Genomic DNA, 17626 nt, shown 5'->3' with positions numbered 1-17626 from the left:
AGTTTATGGAGTTAAAAATTTATCCACCTACATAAAACATCCGCATAGTGAAGATCTACTCAACGCCAATGGAGTGGGCAAAACGTTTATACTGGATTTTTGAAAAGTCTTTTAAAAGGCCACAAGCCTCTCATTTATTCATAGCAGCAGAGCGGGCATGTGATGTGAAGCAGCGTCTTCCTCCTCCACGGCTCAGGATTTTGCCAGTTACACCCAGTGCTGACCCCAGCTTTAAAGGGGCTGCTGAAAGACTCGAAGCTACAAGGAGAAACGCTTCACAGATGGAAAGGCAGCCAGAGCGCTGCCGCTAGTCGATGTGCGATTGCTTTTCCTTAGGCGGCAGAGCGGAAAAAAGAGGGAGGGCGCACGAACGTGTGCGGGTTTTTTTTTCCGCCTTGTTTTGTTTTTGAATCGATGCATCCGTATTCCTTTTCCCACACTGAAGCCTGCAGGAGAAATAGGGAGGGTTGGCAGCAGCTGAGCGCCCTCTCCCCTCTTATTGGCTCTAACGCAGCCGGTAAGGCGTCGATTGGCCAGCTCTCTTCTCTATATATACCAAGGTGGCCGATGGCTCGCCGCCTTAGCGAGGCTTCGGCCACGGGGCAGGTTGTTTGTAGGTTGGCGGCTCACGAGCAGAAGTGATGTTGCCGAGGCGTCAACGGCTGCTCTCAAGCCCGGCGGAGGGCGGTGTCTTCGCGGCCAGCCTTCTTTTTCTCTTGCTGTGCTCGCCTCACGGCGCCTGTCTGCGACACCCACGGCCAGGCGGCGGGGGAAGGGCCCCGGGACCCCCTGTCTTGCTGGGTAAGGGTGCCTGCAGAGGAACGGGGTGAGGGGGATGTCTAGGCTGCTCCCGTTCTTGGAGTGTTTCTTGGAGAGAGGGAAATATGTGGGCGCCTTCCTATCCCAAACAGGGAGGATTGCAGAGGGTGGGGGCTGTTTACTCAGAAGTAAGTGCCATGCTGAAATGGGTGTGTAATATAGCAATACATGCTTTGCCTGAACCTGATCACGTTTCCCCATTTATTTATTTGCTTCTTTATTTCTTCCTAGTGGAGACTCAAAACAGCTTACAGCATTGGTCTCTTCTCTCACATTTATCTTCACAACAAGCCTGTGTGGTAGACTGTGTGGGCCAAAGATGCTAGACTGACAATGGGTGATGGGCCCAAGGCGCATCATTAAGTTTCCATGGCAAGAGTAGGGATTTGAACCTGGGTCTCCCAGCTCCTAGTCTGACACTGTAATGGCTACAGCAGGTTGGTTACTTCATAGCCATGCTTTATTTATTTAGCAGATTTACATTCTGCCCTACCCTGTGAATGGGGTCAGGGTGGATTACAACAAAATTAAACAATTAAAATCAATAAAACATGACAATAAAACAGTTAAAACCACCTGATGACAGAGCAGGTGACAAATTAATTGGCATTAATAGTGTTTCCAGCTGGAAACAATCACGAAGTTGAGTTAGCGTCTTGGTTTATCCAGAATGTCTTGCTTCATCATTTATTTAGGTATGTCTGCCCTATTTTTCTTCCCAGTGTGGCCCAGAGATGGCTTATGCCTCTTGTTGTCTCCTCTGTTTTAAACTTTTAGCTAGAGCATTGTGAAATAGGTTTGGCTGAGAGTATATGACTGATTCAAGGTCACCCAGCAGGCTTCCTTGGCACAATGGAGATTTGAACCTAGCTGTTTTGCTGGCTCTCATAATGCAGCATTGCATAGTTGCCTGAGTTAGTGCATATTCACACAGTTCTGTCTTCTGTTGAGTCAGATCTTTGGTCCAGCTAGGTCAGTCCTCTGTTGTCTGGCAGTATCCTGAAGTCCCCAGACCATGCTGTGGCATTGCCTGACTTGAGAGAGACACAGTCACTGTTTACATCAGGGGTGGCTAAACTTGCTTAATGTAAGAAATTTAAGAGCCAAAAGACACAAACATTACATGTTTGATGGGAGGGAGGAAAGAAGGAAAATAGATGAGGGAGGGAGAGTGGGAAAGAAAGCAACTTTAACTAAAAATGCATGATCTAAGATGCTCGCTGGCTTGGCTTGGAGAAGTGACTTAAAGAGACAAATGCCTTCTCTGAGCCAGCAGCTGGAGTGCTGGGGGCTTTGAGAGCCACACAATATGTGTGAAAGCCATGGTTTGGCCATCCCTGGTTTACTCCGTTAGAAACCTATGGAGCATCTATTCACAACTTTTCTGATGTTATTTCTAGTTTTACTCTTAGTCTTTTGGACCAGAAACAGTTATAGGAATGCAGCACTCCAGAATATGTGGAAATTGGAGGAGGTTTTTTTTAATGGGTTCTTGTGAGGCATAAATTTTTGTGTGTCCCACAGTCAGTGTTATGCGGTTGTTTTCCAGAAATTGGTTCTTGAAGGGAAACCATAGTTATATATTTAGCGAATGGTTTTTTAGAGTGACAAAAGGATGTTGTATGGAAACAATGTGTTGTGGTAGTGGTTTGTAGGCCATAACCAACTTTGAAAACTGGTTTTGTGGGATGATTAAGGGGCTGTAATGACTCTTATAGCAACCTGTTTACCATCTTTGTGTTTAGCTGTAAAGATATCATGGTATGGATTACTGGAAAACTGCAATTAGTAAGTCTTTTATGCCTACACTAGGGGGTGGCCTAAGTGCCGCATAGAATAAACAATCAGATGTTTGAGAGCTGCAGGACATGAACAAATATTACACATGTGTCTTTATTAAAACTCTTAATACTTTCTTTGCATAGAAAAATTAAATACATATGCATGCACTTTACAACTCAGCCGTGCTAAAAGGAGACTTTTTGAAAAAAAGCAAAACATGGGAATAACAATCCCCATTATACCAGCATAGGGAAAGGTTAGGAAATTATTTTTTGGCACCAATGAGAGAAGGAAACATATATGTACCGTATAAATCACTGACCACTGTTTGCATCATTATGCATCTCTCTGGCTTGACACCAAGGTTAGTAAATACAGCTCCTCCAAGAGCTATGAAACCAAGAGGGAACTGTGCACCACTCTCTTTAATTCTGTCCCTGCTTCCTTTGGCTCTTGTGCTCTCTTTCCCCACTCTAGATCAATGGGTGACCTCTGTGGTGGAAAAGAGCTTGCAAGCTTGCTTATTTCCATCTCCTTCCTTGCTTCCATGGCAGAAATAGTCAGTGCTCAAAGGCTGACTGAGGTCCTGATACTAAGTACACTTACTTGAGAGTAAGCCTGCATTAAGTTCCTCGACCTCCAGGAGCTGCATGGTATGTGTGAAAGAGCCACATGTGGCTCCCGAGCCACAGTTTGGCCACCCCTGGTCCCACACATTTTGTTCCGCAGATGCTTGGCTGGGATGTATATCAAAGATGAGACTTAATGGATTAAGGAGAGGAGTATTGCTTTCTGTTGCTCTTTTTTGATACAAAAGGGTCCCTAAATTAGCTTAGAGGAAATACAATTCAGTTTTAAAGATTAAGTAGGACAGTAAATGCAGATTTGCTAACACTGTTTTTGAGCACTCTTATAGGGTGGTTTAAAAGTCTTGATTTTTCCAACAAATATATGCTTGAGAGCAAGGTTCTTATGCATGTTAGTGATTTGGATGAGTAGTAGTTACTCCTGAGTAGTACTGTGATGATGGAATTGTTGTGTAGAGTGTGTTTAGTGGCTAGTAGTATGCTTGACAAGTAGGACTTGGGAAAGCTAGATGCAAGCCACTCTGGAACCCTTATCATTGTCAGGGTGACTGGAGGAGAAGAGAACCTTATACATTGCCCTGAGCTCCTTGGAAGAAGGATAGAATATTTTATTTAGCTTTAATTATATTTTACCTTTCTTCTCAGTGGGAATCCTAAGTGGCTTGCATCCTTCTTCTCGCCTCCCATTTTATCTTCACAACAACCCTATGTGGTATGTTAGGCCCCATCTCATCAGATCTCAAAAGTTAAGCAGGGTCAATCCTGGTTAGTATTTGGATGGAAGATGAACAGGGAAGTCCAGGGTCGTGATGCAGAGGCAGGCGATGGCAAACTACCTTGCAATGTCTCTTGCCTTGAAAACCCTACCAGGTTGCCCTAAGTCAGCTGTACCTTGATGGCACTTTCCACTACTATGTTAGGCTGAGTGACTGCGACTAACCTAAGGTCACCCAACAATCTTCCACAGCCGAGTGGGGAGTTTGAGCCTGGGTCTTCCAGATTCTAGTGCAGCACTCTAACTGCTATAGTGGTTCTCTCAATCAAAAGCATGATCGTATACATGCATTTGTTTGGAGAGGGTGAGGGTGTTTCTGCTTGGTGTTTGTGCAGGCGATGCCTGAAGACAAGATGCAGAAGAATTTATTCTGAAAGGACGGCATAAAAAGAGTGGGCATGCTTGAATGATGTGTGAAGACGTGAAGCTTAGCAGATATTTTTTTTTCCATAGTGCTCGTAGGTGTTATCTAAAAATTTAGTAGGGACAGAAGAGGCAAGTTGCATACCTTTTCTGTCTCTGGCTGTTAGGGTTTGTGGATGAGAAATAGCATTGGCATGGAACTCTCTGGGAGTTTATTAGAAGTAAGGCTTGGGGAAGTGGGTTCAGAGGAAGCTCTCAAAGGTTGGCGAGACGGCAATTATTAGGTAGCTTATGGGGTGGAAATGCGGGCTAGAGCAAGAGGCTTGGGGAAGTCAGCTGACTGTTAACAGTAAATATTATCCTCTCAACTATTAAAGGCAGTTGTGCTGAGCAGAAAGCAGGCCTGTTCTGTGTAGAGATGTCTGTCAGTCTACTAGGAAACACTTTGCTCTGTCCTGGTTTGTTTTGGGGCAAGGGGCCAAGCAGAACAGAAATGTCAGACCCTGGAAATAAATGATACTCTTGTGAAATAGAGAAAGTAAAAGGCCAGCTAGCTGTTCAGTGACATTCCTGGCCTCATGGTTTACATGACCAAAGTGAACTGACAAGGTTTCACTCATCAGTTCATTGCTGTGCCAGCCATAGCTGAAGGTCCCTTAAGAAACCTGAAGAGATAGAAGGATTTTTATGGGATGCCCTGGTTGATTGGAGTGGGTTTGAGTTGTGTTGGTCAAGGTGAGTCTTGGTCTTTCTTGCCTAAAGATCCTAGATGTATCATATTGAGAATCATGCCTAGTAATACTTATGGAAATACTTTTATGCAGGGTGTTTTGGCTGGTAGACTGGTGGTGGTAGTAATCCCTGTGTCTGATGCTGCTGCTTGCAAACTTTGTTTAGTACTGGTACACAAATGTCACAGTTCTGTAGTCTGCATATTGGCAATGAGGGCTTGAGCTTAATCCATGTTGCTAACTTGGAGCATTTTTGACACCATCAGGGAAATCAAGTGATGCTGCACACATTACCCAGATTGGTTGCAAACCCTTTATTGCAGGGTTGGTTGTTTCCCATTTGTGCATTCAGCCTTGTAAATAGCCATTCTGTTGTGCCAACATGGGTGTGTGTAGGCAGGCTAGTTGTTTTTGTTGATTTCCTGGGAACTATGACAGGTTCACTGATGTTGTTAAACTTCAAAGCTGCTGAGAGGTGGAACTAATTGGGAGAATGGTTCTGAAGAAAGGGGATTCAGATCTATTTTCTCCTTGTGATTTCCTAGATTTAAATTGGCCTCCATGCTGGTATTAGTCCTGGCCCCAGGGTATGTGTTGTATAGATCAATGTTTTCCAATCTCTGGGTCCCAGGCTTTTGCAGTTTTATTGATTTGTGCATGCTCTGCTTTTAAAAGTGTGCAACCACACCAACTCCAGATTTGTAGGGCACCATACCCAAAAAGATTGGGAAGTACTGGTGCAGGCACATCAACAGTACCTGTATCCCCCCACCCCAGCCAGGCTAAAAGTTTGAGAAAGAGATTTAAATTAGGGAAGTGGTGCGGAGTGGCTGAGGCATCTCACTCAATGCCATTTCCCTCCGTTCAGTTTAGAAATTTCACCTGGCTGGTTTTAAATTTTTTTTGGCTTGGGGGAACCTTTAGAAGATCCTAGTTGTGCTTCACTGTTTTGTCCACGTTGGCCCTTATTTCCAAGGCTGTAAATGTGACCAAAAATAACAGGTACATAATGGATACCTAGATGGTAAAAGGACTTCAGAAGTCAATAATACTCCCATTTTAGGACACAAGAGAATTTACAGGGCAGTATTATGTGTGCTTAGATAGTTAGAACATAAGAACATAAGAGAAGCCATGTTGGATCAGGCCAATGGCCCATCCAGTCCAACACTCTGTATCACACAGTGGCCAAAATTTTATATATATATATATATACACACACACACTGTGGCTAATAGCCACTGATGGACCTCTGCTCCATATTTTTATCTAACCCCCTCTTGAAGCTGGCTATGCTTGTAGCCGCCACCACCTCCTGTGGCAGTGAATTCCACATGTTAATCACCCTTTGGGTGAAGAAGTACCTCCTTTTATCCGTTCTAACCCGACTGCTCAGCAATTTCATTGAATGCCCATGAGTTCTTGTATTGCGAGAAAGGGAGAAAAGTACTTTCTCTACCTTCTCCATCCCATGCATTATCTTGTAAACCTCTATCATGTCACCCCGCAGTCGACGTTTCTCCAAGCTAAAGAGCCCCAAGCGTTTTAACCTTTCTTCATAGGGAAAGTGTTCCAAACCTGTAATCATTCTAGTTGCCCTTTTCTGCACTTTTTCCAATGCTATAATATCCTTTTTGAGGTTCAGCCTGAAAACAGTCTGTTTCATACAGTTCAGCCTGTTTTATTTGATACCATAGCATATTTCCGTCCTTTATTTTAGGAACAGGAAAAGTTATGAAGGCATGTGTTCGAAGAGCAGAAGCTGGAAAAATTGCTAATACTTCCAGAACTCTAAAAATAGATCTAGGCATAATAATAATAATAAATTTATTTTTATATCCCCCCCTCCCCCGCCAAAGGCAGGCTCAGGGCGGCTAACACGACATGGTATGCACCATGATTACAGTAAAATACAATCATTACAACAAAACAATTAAGCAATTAAAATAGATAAAATTACATTCATAAGTTAAGTTAAAATTAGAAAGACAGTTAAACCATTATAAATTATAGATTTCGGCGCTACAGTTCAAACTATATATAGGATGGCTAGGTGTCGTTTCCTGGGTTTCATCTTAATGCGAGCTGAAAGAGGACAGTTTTGCAAGCCCTGCGAAACTGATTTAGGTCTCGCAGGGCTTGCACCTCTTCTGGTAGTTGATTCCACCATTGGGGAGCCATTGTTGAGAAGGCTTGCTCCCTCGTTGTCTTCAATCTAACCTCCCTTGGTCTAGGGACTTTTAAAAGATTTTGAGAACTAGATCTCAGTGCTCTCTGAGGAACATATGGGGAGAGGCGGTCCCTAAGGTAGGCAGGTCCTTGGCCATATAGGGCTTTAAAGGAAATAACCAGCACCTTATAGCGAACTCGGTACACAATCGGCAGCCAGTGCAGGTCCCGCAGCCTAGGCTGCACATGTTCCCACCGAGGTAGTCCCACTAACAACCTGGCCGCCGCATTCTGCACTAGCTGCAGTTTCCGCGTTCGGTATAAGGGCAGCCCCATGTAGAGGGCATTACAGTAGTCTAGCCTCGAGGTGACCGTTGCATGGATCACAGTTGCTAGGTCTCTGCGTTCCAGGAAGGGGGCCAACTGCCTCGCCCTCCTAAGATGGAAGAAGGCGGATTTAGCAGTGGCAGCTATCTGGGCCTCCATTGTCAAGGAAGGCTCCAGTAGCACTTCTAAACTCTTGACCCTGCGCACTGGTATCAGTGACGCACCGTCAAAGGTTGGTAGGGAGATCTCCCCTCCTGGCCCGCCGCGACCTACGCAAAGGACCTCAGTCTTCGCTGGATTCAGCTTCAGCCCACTCAGCCTGAGCCAACCCACCACGGCCTGCAACGCCTGGTCCAGATTTATAGGGACATCGTCAGTCTGGCCGTCCATCAATAGATAAAGCTGGGTGTCATCAGCATACTGGTGGCAACCCAGCCCATACCTCCGGGCAATCTGGGCAAGGGGGCGCATATAGATGTTAGATAACATCGGGGAGAGAACTGCCCCCTGAGGCACCCCACAATTAAGTGGGTGTCTCTGGGACAGCTCTCCTCCAATTGCCACCCTTTGTCCCCGATCTTCAAGGAAGGAGGAGAGCCACTGTAAGGCTAGCCCCCGAATTCCTGCATCGGCGAGGCGGCGGGTCAGCAGCCGATGGTCGACCATGTCAAACGCAGCCGACAGGTCTAACAACAGCAATACTGCCGAGCCGCCTCGATCCAGATGTCGCCGGAGGTCATCCATGAGGGCGACCAGAACTGTCTCTGTCTCATGGCCCGGGCGGAAGCCAGACTGGCACGGATCTAAGGTGGAAGCGTCATCCAGAAAATCCTGCAACTGCAACGCCAAAGCCCTCTCTATAATTTTGCCCCAAAAGAGCAAATTTGAGACCGGCCGGTAATGAGTCAATTTGGCCGGGTCTGATGTAGCCTTTTTCAGGAGAGGGCGGACCACTGCCTCTTTCAGGGGTGTTGGAAAGAAACCCTCTGAAAGAGATCTATTTATGATGTCCCATATAGGACATCTTAGCTCCTCCTGGCAAGCCTTAATTAGCCAGGAGGGGCATGGGTCCAGATCACAAGTCGTAGGGCGTGCTGTGACAAGGATTCTGTTGACTTCCTCCAAGCTCAGTGGGTCAAAGCAGTCCAAGATCAAACTAGAAGACACACTTTGGGCCTCGAGTTCATTTACTGTATCTAAATTGGCAGGGCAGTCGTGGCGGAGTGACTGGATCTTGTCTGCAAAGAATTTCGCGAAAGCCTCACAGCCTATCTCCAATTCCTTAGCGTTTGGATTGCCCTGGGGCAATGTAGTAAAATTCCGAATTATCCTAAACAATTGTGCCGGGCGCGAGTTTGCAGACGCAATCTTGGCCGCAAAGTATGTTTTCTTTGCGGCCTTGATTGCCATCTCATAGGACTTCATAAACTTCCTATAAGATGTTCTGGCCGCTTCGTCACGGGTACGCCACCATTGCCTCTCTAGCCGTCTGAGACCTTGTTTCAGCTGGCGTAACTCCGAGGTAGGCATATCTAATGTCTACTGATTCCCCCTATGTCTTAATCATAGGCATCTCAGGAAATCAGAAATCCAGACTATTGTTTTGTATGTGGAAAAATACACACATGTATAACATATTTTACTTCATTCAGTGTTTGGATTTTCTGATTAGCAAACTTGGAATCTTTCCATGGAAGAATCTATATCTTTGCATATTGGATAAGTAGAGATTTTTGACTGTTAAGTTTTTTAAGTGTTTAAAATTATTTTGAATGTAGGGTAACAGATTCCAGTGTATGTCTTTCAGACTGTTTACAAGAATGATGGGAAAGCGTATGTGTTTTTGTTTTGTATTGGTGTACATGACACTTCACAAAGTTGTAGAATTAATTATACAAATCTACATTACTGATTATTAATTTATAAGAAATTAGGCTTTGGGTTATAAGGGCGACATACTGAGGCTGATGAAATTTAAGAATAGATTAGATTGAACTCAGGCCGTGAACAGAGCTTGAACTGCAGTACTGCAGCTTACCACTCTGTTTATCACCCCGGATATGTACCGAAGGAATAAAGTTCATATTTTGTGCTCCTGGTTTCCTTTTATGTCTTTAGCACTATGGATTCCAGAAAGTCCCATGGGCACCTCTAGAATGTTCTCTTCTGAAATAACGAGTGCCCTTAGCCAAAGTGTGTGTGTGTGTGTGTGTGTGTATATATAATTTTTTTTGCCACTGTGTGACACACAGTGTTGGACTGGATGGGCCATTGGCCTGATCTAACATGGCTGTTCTTATGTTCTTTGTGGCAGTGGTGAAAAGTGCTGTCAAGTCACAGCTGATTTTTAACGACCCTGTAGCGTTTTCAAGGCAAGAGACATTCAGAGGTGGTTTGCCATTGCCTGCCCCCCAGCATCACAAACCTGGTATTCCTTGGAGGTCTCCCATCCAAATACTAAGCCGACGCTGCTCTGCTTCCGAGATCTGATGAGATTAGGCTAGCCTGGGCTATCTGTAGTTAAATACTGGAATCTTGCATCAAAGTTCATTTATGACATTGCCAGTTCTAATTGAGCCTTGTAAAGGAGCTTCAAATTGTTTGCATAAGCTAAACTGGTGTTACAGCTCACTTGATGAAAAGCATAGACAGTGATAGTAGAAGTGGTTTCTTTGGCAGAAGCCTTTAATCCAGTCTCATTCTCCACAACATCCTTATAAAACTTAATAAAAATGAAACTGTGTGACAGTTATGGGTAAGTAGGATCTAAATTAGGTGATGTGCTGCCTTGTTGCTTTGAGCTGCATCTGAAATATAGGTGTCAAGAACAGGTTTGCTTTTCATTTTGTCCAGTGATGAGGATGATATGGTTGCACATTGTGTGTAAGGTGTTTTCAGTTGAAAAGGGCAGAAAAGCTATGAAGTCAGCACTTCATAGTTCTGAGAGCTCTTGTGTACTTTTTATGCAGAACCTTTAGGAGAACCTTGCATACCAGACTTCTGTGCCAAAGTCTGTGGAGCTGGCAAAATTAATTCTTTTAGGGAAGAGTGTCTATAGATTATCTGACCTGTGGCCATTAATGAAGGAGCCAGTTAATGTAACTTGAAACAATATTTTGTTAAAATAATTGCAGTCCATACTAATCATACACACCTTGCTTTGTGTAACCAAATAGACTGACATCAAGGATAGTATATTAGTGGAAACCTCTAAGAATTTACTTATTAAAGGCAACCTACATGTCAATATCTTTTTAAAAAGCTGTTGTATATCTGGGTGGTTTTCTTTCAGTTTTTTTCTTCATTCTGACTGGGCTTTAATTAAATGAATAATTAGGGTTGCCAGTTCTGGGTTGGGAAATATGTAGAAATTCTGGGGGTGAATCCTAGGGAGGGTGGGGTTTGGGAAGGGGAGGGACTTCAGTGGAGTATAATGACATAGTTCACCTTTGAAGTGGCCATTTTCTCCAGGTGAATTGATCTGTCACCTGGAGATCAGTTGTAATCCCAGGAGACCTCCAGCCACCATCTGGAAGTTGGCAGCTCTATGCATAAGACTGTGCTTTGTGATCAGAGTTAGTTCATTGGTTATATTTTGATGATTGAGTATTACTAATGCCTACAGTAAAAAGCTTGAGTTGGCTTTTGGTACCATGGTTGGATTTTGAAATGCCTAAAAGCACAAGTGGGATGGGTAGAGATTAGGGAACATTTTCCTGTCTATACTATTTCCCCCTCCCCCCAAGCTGCTACTTTGGTTTTTGTTTTCTTTTGGTTCTGGCCTTGCTGCCTTGACAGAAGCAAATGGATGGGGACAAGCAGCTTTGGCAGGGAAGCACAGGCCACGAAAGGATTCAGTACTATATGCTCCTGATGTTCTGATTTACTGTACCATGTTTCATAGATACTAGTAGTGTGATCTGATGCCTGCCACTGTTCAGCCTTAATTTTCTTTTGAGGTATCTCTTAGTATCTGCAGCAGTCTTTGTTGACAGCATGTGATCTTCAGCACATGAGTTGCCAGTCCTCCCAGTCCTAAATGTAATTTAGAAAGGGGTTTTTTTTGGAGAGCAGACTTCTCTTGGAATATGTGGATTTTTTTCTGGGAAAAACCTAAGCAAGTGGGGGGTGGAAATTGCTGAAGTCTCTGTTTCTTCTGTTAATTTATACAGGAGGAAGGACAAAAACAGGAAAACTGCCTTCCGGTGCATCATAAAGGGTAGAAACACTATTCCAAATGCTAAAGCACCAGTCCACTTTTACAATTTAAAATGTTTCAAATTCTTAGTTACCTTTATGAAATTTATCAATGCCAAGCCATCTTGAAACCGGTGGGAGGAGGCAGCAGGAAGCCCATCATATATGAATTATCCCCTCCAGCCCCTTAATCTGTTTAGGTTTATTCTGTACCTTTTGGGTAACTACATTTGTAAAGAAAGTATATTGCCATCATAGTGTTACATCCTGTGCTGGCTTGTTTTTGCTTGTCTAAAGAAATGTGCTATTAGCAGATGTGTTAAGTGTATTTTATGCCTGTCTGGAGGTGGAAGTCAGGATGTCATCTCAGTCATAGATAGGAAACAGCAGCCCTTTTCGCTTGTGTCTAGATAATGCATAATGTTATGGGACCCTGAAACCATGTCTTGGATAAGGTTCCTTTGTAGATTGACTAGTTGACATTTACTGACCTGCGTATCCAGTATCCTTTGTGCTGCCCCGATGAATTTCCAGAACCTTCATCTACTGCTGAGCATTATAGCCTGTCTTCTGAAAGGGAAGAGTTCCTGGATACATATTATGCTATTACTGCAGAGTCTGTTTTTGCTCACAGTTATTTTCTATGCATAATTCAAGGCATTGGCCTGAGGAAAGCTCACCACCTCTTCAGCATTTAACCTACTCTGATGTTTTGTAAAGATACTGTTTCTTTACACTCCGTTTTGTTCAGTTGCTAGCTTCTCCCTTAGGAAGAAGTTACTATTTACCTCTCAACTATTTGAAATGTACGGATTGTAAAATTTATGCTGAAGGAATTTTAATATTCAACCTTGATAGTGTGCTTGTTTAATAATAATGATAATAAGTTAAATTCTGTCCTGCCTATTTCCCAAGATTGGGCTCAGGGTGGCGGACAGCATATTTCATGAGTATGTTACTATATGGTTAGGTCTTCATACACATGAGAAAACAAAAACAAATTTTCCTAGTTTGGGCTGAGAAGTGTGCTTTTTAATGGCGTAACCACGAGGAGCCATTTATATTTTGAAAATGTGAGGCAAGGATGGTAAATTTTGCTTCATCCCTCACTCAAATTTATCCAAAATGCCGTCCATATAAAAGAACATATTCAGAATATTTGATTCAGGGAAGTGCCCCATAAGGCTATTTGGTTTAAAAGTATGACATTCTGCTCCTATGGGAAAATAAGTCCTCCTAATTCCATTGAAATTTGAATCACATGCTAAATATAATTAGACTAGTGATAAATCCATTCTTATAATACCAGTGCTACTTTGTTCAAGTTCTGTAGAAATCTTGATGTATCTAAATTCCCTTTCACATGCCTTCATTAGCCTTTGAAATGTAATTTATCCTGACAGTCGCTAGCATTTCAGCCATCCCTATTTTAGTGTTAGGGCTGATTCTAGCATTAATTGTTGAATGCTTGTTGCTATGATGTAAATCAGATATATACATTTTTGAGAAGTGATAGCTGAAGCCATGAATCATGTGTACGTTAAACCCTAAGAAGTATACTATGGCATCAGCTACGGTTGGCTAGAGTTTGCTCAGTCAGAAGTTTGTCTTGTTTGCTAAATATTCTGGAACGCTTTTGTTACTCTGGTTCATGCCAGTTTACATTACAATAAGTGTTTTAAATTGTTTCAGACTTGTTTCTTGTACATGGGGAGCAGAATTTTGAATCCACTAGGTAACTTCAGTTTCTTTTTGGCACTGAGACTGCGGACAAAATTAGCGGCTTGTGGCACGTGTACCCCACAATCTGGCTAGCCATGAGGCTCTAAATATAGTTGTGCTCTTTTCAACATTCCTAGTTAAAGGAGGTTGGGAGTAACAAAGGGAGGCCCTGCATATTTAGCAAACAAGTTCAGACATTTGAGTGGCTACTTGTGTCACATTCTTAAACATTTTACCAAATATTCAGGTGCTTTGCTTTAGTGTTACTCTTGTGATGCCGACCTGACGTACGACTTTTGCTGGGAAAACAGACAAAATTATAAAGCTTTAAATGTCTCATTTGGATTTAATAAATGCTCTCTTAATTGTCCTGTTCTTCCTGTTACAAAATGCCTGGTGAATTATCTGTGTCTTTGGTAGTTTTCTTTGTGATGCTGAGCTGTGTTGTGCATGAGGCTAATAACTTGGAGTATATGGAGCAGAAGGAACAAATCTTGCTGTGTTTGGTCCATTCTGCTGGAGGGCAGAATAACTTGGATGACAGAAGGCCAGAATCAGTTGATGAACAAGTGAGGGGCTGCACCAATACAGAGTCAAAGCAGAGGGACAAAAATGATGGTGCAGTGGGAGTTTTTTTATTATTACATTCCACACAAAGACCCCTGTCCATTTTGCACACTGTTTGCCAGGGGATCTGTAAAGCAACCTTTCTAAGGATGTTCCCTCAATGAGAATATCATTAGAAAAGATGGTTTTGCAGTTCTCCAGATTAAGAAGCGCATTAAATGTGTTGGGATCTTTGTGTGGGATGTAGTAAAAATGTTTCTCCTTGAGATGCAAAATATACTGTTTTCATGCTACAATTAAATTATTATTATTTTTTAACAGAAGTGACTACAGTCCTTTCTTCACTGCTGCTTCTATTTTTAACCTTGGTTTAACACCTGCAGCTTTGCTACAGAGCAGAAACAGCATGTCCAGAAAGTAAACTTAGAAAGGTAGGTAGAGAAGAGTTTAGTACCCCAGCTTAAATTTACAGACCAAACCTGTGTTAAAGTCTAATTTTAATTTCTTCTGTTTGGTACATGACAGTCCCGTTGATTCAGGGAAAAGGCTACCTTAGAGAGGAATGTGAAGGATGGTTGTGATAAGGTACTGGTAGAATTCCGGCACAAATGATGACTGCAGATTTAACTTTCTCTGGCTTAATGCAGTACTTTGCAGGGAATCCAAGAGATTGTTATCAGCATCTCACAATAACATTAATGCTGAATAATCTTTCCTGAAATATAGTCTGCTCAGTACAATCTGTTTCTGCTGCTGTGAGCAGACACAGGAAAGAATATTGGGTATGTGCCATGTCACAAATGTGTTTGGAGTGGAGTAACAATGCAAATGCAACTAGGATGTGCCCTCTAGCATGTCTCTAAATTCTCTGAAGCATGATGGAACACACTGGTCTTCTGTGGAGGATGTGCAAGAGTTCCTTTTCTTACTTCATCTATACCCCACCTCTGGGAACCTAGAGGGTTATGTTGTTCTCTTCTCCATTTTCCTCTCATCAACCCTGCTATATAGATTAGGTTGAGATGCAATGTTGGTTGGACAGCAGGAACCTTGTTCATAAATGATTTGGAGTTGGGAGTGAGCAGTGAAGTGGCCAAGTTTGCAGATGATACTAAATTGTTCAGGGTGGTGAGAACCAGAGAGGATTGCGAGGCACTCCAAAGGGATCTGTTGAGGCTGGGTGAGTGGGCGTCAACATGGCAGATGAGGTTCAATGTGGCCAAGTGCAAAGTAATGCACATTGAGGCCAAGAATCCCAGCTACAAATACAAGTTGATGGGGTGTGAACTGGCAGAAACTGACCAAGAGAGAGATCTTGGGGTCGTGGTAGATAACTCACTGAAAATGTCAAGACAGTGTGCGATTGCAATAAAAAAGGCCAACGCCATGCTGGGAATTATTAGGAAGGGAATTGAAAACAAATCAGCCAGTATCATAATGCCCCTGTATAAATGGATGGTGCGGTCTCATTTGGAATACTGTGGGCAATTCTGGTCTCCGCAACTCAAAAAGGATATTATAGCATTGGAAATAGACCAGAAAAGGGCAACTAGAATGATTAAAGGGTTGGAACACTTTTCCTATGAAGAAAGGTTGAAACGCTTGGGGCTGTTTAGCTTGGAGAAACGTCGACTGCGGGGTGACATGATAGAGGTTTACAAGATAATGCATGGGATGGAGAAAGTAGAGAAAGAAGTACTTTTCTCCCTTCCTCACAATACAAGCACTCGTGGGCATTTGAAGAAATTGCTGAGCAGTCAGGTTAAAGCGGATAAAAGGAAGTACTTCTTCACCCAAAGGGTGATTAACATGTGGAATTCACTGCCACAGGAGGTGGTGGCAGCTACAAGCATAGGGAGCAGAGGTCCATCAGTGGCTATTAGCCACAGCGTGTGTGTGTGTGTATATATAAAATTTTTTTGGCCACTGTGTGACACAGAGTGTTGGACTGGATGGGCCATTGGCCTGATCCAACATGGCTTCTCTTATGTTCTTATGTTAACCTTAAAAAGCCTTCCAGGCAACTCGGTGAAAGTAACAAAACTTGACCATCTACCTTCTGATGCCAACTGCTTGCATCCAGAAATCGTAATGGTAGTCTGAAGGAAATACTAGGAAAATAACACTCTTAATAATGACAACAATTATGTCTTATCAGCTGTCAATTCACAATAATTATTAGAGTAATTCAGCTCAGAGCCAGTTACGTAATGGCTATGGAATTGTAGTTATCTCTTCCCAAGCCCTGTGAGCCACAGTCATTTTGCCACTTGGGGTTTCACTTTGGTCTTAAGTATAGGCTTAATGTTCAACCTTTAGGCTGCATGCATTATGCATGTTAATTTTGCAAAGTGCAATTATTACCGTAATATATTTGATGGGAGAACTTAATAGGATCATGCAATGCTCTCGCTGCTTTTGGCGTTGATGAAATGTAAAATTAAAAAGAAAAAAGCTAATTAGTGCCTTTCTGTCACTCATCCACTGAATCTGGGACACAGCTATTCTACAGATAGTGAACCCAGAGTCCCATACCATTGCTACATTGCAGACGAGGTTCCTTTATTTGCTGATGGGACAGTTGTTATGGCTTATACAGAGGAACACCTTTATCTTAAGTTTTGATTTGATCTGATTTCATTAACAGTTGTGAAGATAGTGTTGCATTTGCGTTGCAAACAGAAGCTGGTTTTCATGGCTCTTTTTTCATAAGGCCCACTTGATTTAACATTAATGCTGCTTGCAAATATTTTCTACCACATTACTACTGCAGGTAAGGGAGGAATTACATATTAATCAAATCTACTTTGAACCTGAAAAAGTAACCATGCCTCAAAGAATGTTTGTAATAGTGTTTAATATTTTATGTGAGGTGAGATGTATGATGCTTTGACTTTTCCCTGTGCTTTGGGTGGCCAGCTTTCTCAGCAGAATGTTGTATGTGCAATTTAACCTTCTTCCAAGTCTGCAGTACTACATCACTTTATTCTTTTGTTTAACTGACAAGGATGGAAATCCTCTGTGGTCTGGCCCTGATCACTAATTTGATACAGCTTCACAAAGTCCTAGGGAACACTGACTGCTCTTTTTATTGAAGCAGGCTTGTCTTTACTTTGAAACGGTATGTAGGATATTTTAAACCGGTGAGCTAAAATGAACTCAGCAGTACCACATTTGAAGAAGAATAAAAAAGGAGATCTGTGCTGGATCACAGCAGCACTACTTTCAAAATGAGTATGCTTTCCATCAGACACATATGTGAAGCTGTTGGGAACCATTTTGCTATAAGTCCAATAACTTATTTGAAGCTTGTAATTCTTTGTACTCTTGAGACTAAGCTCCCTTAAATGCAGTGAACCTTGGTAATGGTGGAAAGTGCTGTCAAGTCACAGCTGACTTATGGCAACTGTAGGGTTTTCTACGCAAGAGATGTTCAGAGGTGGATTGTCATTGCTTTCCTCTCATATGTGTTTCTTGGAGGTCTCCCATCCAAAAACTAGCCAGGGCCAACCTTGCTTAGCTTCTGAAATCTGATGAAATCAGGCTAGCCTGGGCTATCCAGATCTGGGAGTGAACCTTAATTCTGA

The 17626-nt window shown here is 42.7% G+C and overlaps 1 protein-coding gene across 1 annotated transcript in view; it reads left to right on the top strand.

Moving 5' to 3' along the window:
- Positions 1–577: 577 nt before the first annotated feature.
- PLA2G15 (phospholipase A2 group XV) overlaps positions 578–17626 on the top strand; it is a 40210-nt gene continuing 23161 nt past the window's right edge. The window contains exon 1 of the mRNA XM_060253927.1: positions 578–801. Within this exon, the coding sequence (XP_060109910.1) occupies positions 642–801 (160 nt within the window). The 5' untranslated portion in view covers positions 578–641. The remainder of the gene's footprint in view (positions 802–17626) is intronic.

Source organism: Heteronotia binoei, chromosome 14, assembly GCF_032191835.1.
Source record: "Heteronotia binoei isolate CCM8104 ecotype False Entrance Well chromosome 14, APGP_CSIRO_Hbin_v1, whole genome shotgun sequence".
Classification (NCBI taxonomy): Eukaryota; Metazoa; Chordata; class Lepidosauria; order Squamata; family Gekkonidae; genus Heteronotia; species Heteronotia binoei.
The sequence above is the reverse complement of the archived record's forward strand: the minus strand, read 5'-3'. Positions and strand labels throughout refer to the sequence as shown.